Source organism: Wolffia australiana, chromosome 20 (assembly GCF_029677425.1).
Source record: "Wolffia australiana isolate 7733 chromosome 20, ASM2967742v1".
NCBI lineage: Eukaryota > Viridiplantae > Streptophyta > Magnoliopsida > Alismatales > Araceae > Wolffia > Wolffia australiana.
Window position 1 is genome coordinate 4,822,261 of NC_135854.1, and position 2,740 is coordinate 4,825,000.

A 2,740-nucleotide genomic window follows, 5' to 3' on the forward strand; every position below is an offset into this window, starting at 1 on the left:
AATAAAAACAGGATCCAAATACAGTACAAAAAATCTCTAGTGAAAATATTATTTTATAATTTGGACAAGAGGCTAAGGCATCAGCAATGAATAATGCATTTGATGGATGTTCAATGAACATTATTTTTACAAACTCCAAATTAATACTAAAAACTCCAGTGGCAGTATTATTTTATCATCTAGACTACGGAGACAGGCACAAAACATTACAGAGCAATTCATTTGAGGGATGTACGGTGAACTTCATTCTTTTTAAAACAAAACCATAAGAAAAAAGAGCCAAATACAACACAAAAAAGCTGTAGTGAAAATATTATTCTAATACTTGGACAAGAGACTAAGGTATAAGCTATGAATATTGCATTTGATAGATGATAAACGAAAATCATTTTCCTAGAAGCTCCTAACAAAACCTTGGACTCGACTATAATACGAACAAATTGCAATGACTCAACGTGTGACGGAACGGAACGGATACGGACGATTATTTATCATCCGTCCCACGATTCTTGTACGTTGCGCACGGGAAAGAAGGCAGACCGTCCGACGAGAAACGGGAAAACGCGAAAACGGGAAAAACGGGCGGTGTGAGAATTAGAGAGAGAGAGAGAGAGTAGAGAGAGAACTACCCCTCGTTGATCTCTCTATCTCTCTATCCATCTCTCTTTATTTCTCTCTCTATCTCTCCCTCTCTATCTCTCTATCTCACCCTTTCTCTTTCTATCGATCTCTCTATCTCTCTCTCTTTCTCTACTCTCTATCTCTCTCTTTCTCTACCTCTCTATCTCTTTTTTTATCTATCTCTCTCTCTATCTATCTATCTATCTCTTTCTCTATCTCACTATCTCTATATCCCTCTATCTGTCTATCTTTCTTTCTATCTCTTTCTCTATCCCTCTATCTCTCTATCTTTCTATCTATCTATCTATCTCTTTCTCTATCTGTCTATCTCTCTATATCTCTATCTCTCTATCTTTCTATCTATCTCTTTATCTCTCTATCTCTCTATCTTTCTATCTATCAATCTATCAATCTATCCATCGCTCTATCTCTCTATCTTTCTATCTATTTCTCTCTATCTATCTCTTTATCTCTCTATCTATCTCTCTATTTCTCGATCTCTCTTTCTCGCTATTTCTCTATCTCCCTTTCTCCCTATTTCTCTATCTCTTTATTTCTCTATCTTTCTCTTTCTCTGGAATTTTCACGCGGCGAGCAGGGAGAAACGGCGGAAGAAAAAAACCCAAGAAGATTGAGGAGAGACGAGCACGAAGAACAACGTCGCCGGGGCAAACACCAAGCAGCACACCATGTATTCAAACTTACCTGCAATAGATCTATTAGTCCAACGTTATCAACGATCAACATGAAGCTATCATGACAAGAAGATAGCCTGAAGAAGCATTCATGGGTTCAGCGGGCGCATCTTACAATATGAGTAATGATTCTATGATGTCAGGGACTGGTAATATATCGGCCTATGACTATATGAATCAGGGGTGCGGTTTATATGATTCGAAAGTGGATTATAAGGAGGTGATTGGCCTGTTTTCGCAATTTTTCCTTCTGATTGCTTTGTCTCATGTTCTTCACTTGGCCCTCAAACGCGTCGGCCAGGCCACTCCCATCTCTCAGATACTGGTAAAGTCTTTGTCCATCGACCTCTCTATCTCTCAACCCATCTCTCCATTTTTTTGTTTCAGTGTGTGTTTATCTTTGTATCTTTCCATCTTTATATATCTCTCTAGATTTATGTCCATCTGTCTGCGTGTCTTTCTATCTGCCCATCTACCAATCTATCTATCAATCGATACATCTTTGTATTTTTGTTTATCTGTGTGTTTATATATCTATTAATCCACTATCTTTTGATATTTCCATCCGTCTAGCTCTGTCTATATATCCGTCTGTCTATCTATTTTTCTATATAAATCACCAACCATCTATCTGTCTACCTACCAATCTATCTTTCGATCTACATGTCTATCTCACTATCTATTTCCCTCTACATCTATATGTCTGTCAATCTTCCTATCTATCTACCTATTTCTCTGTCTACTTATATCTTTATCTATATATCTTTGTATCTATAAATATATGAATCTACCTATCTCTCAATCTTTTTAACTATCTGTCTATCTATCTATCTATCTATGCATGTATCTATGTATGTATGAATCTACCGATCTCTCAATCTTTTTAACTATCTATCTAGCTATCCATGTATCTATGTAAGTATGAATCTACCTTTCTCTCAATCTTTTTAACTCTATATATATATCTATGTATCTATCTATCTATCCATGTATCTATGTATGTATGAATCTACCTATCTCTCAATCTTTTTAACTCTATATATCTATCTATCTATCCATGTATCTATGTATGTATGAATCTACCTATCTCTCAATCTTTTTAACTCTATATATCTATCTATCTATCCATGTATCTATGTTTGTATGAATCTACCTATCTCCAATATTTTTGACTATATATATATATAGTCTATGTATCTATCTATCTATCCATGTATCTATGTTTCTATGAATCTACCTATCTCCAATCTTTTTTAACTCTATATATATATATAGAGTATCTATCTATCCGTCTATCCATGTATCTATGTTTGTATGAATCTACCTATCTCCAATCTTTTTAACTCTATATATCTATCTATCTATCTATCTATAAATATATCAATCTATCAATCTATCAATCTATCAATCTATCAATCTATCAA

General features: G+C 34.7%; 1 protein-coding gene across 1 annotated transcript in view; it reads left to right on the forward strand.

Moving 5' to 3' along the window:
* The first annotated feature begins 1,127 nt into the window (after positions 1-1,127).
* Positions 1,128-2,740, forward strand: part of LOC144716283 (cation/H(+) antiporter 2-like) — a 7,391-nt gene continuing 5,778 nt past the window's right edge. The window contains exon 1 of the mRNA XM_078591396.1: positions 1,128-1,641. Coding sequence (XP_078447522.1) covers positions 1,408-1,641 — 234 coding nt within the window. The 5' untranslated portion in view covers positions 1,128-1,407. The remainder of the gene's footprint in view (positions 1,642-2,740) is intronic.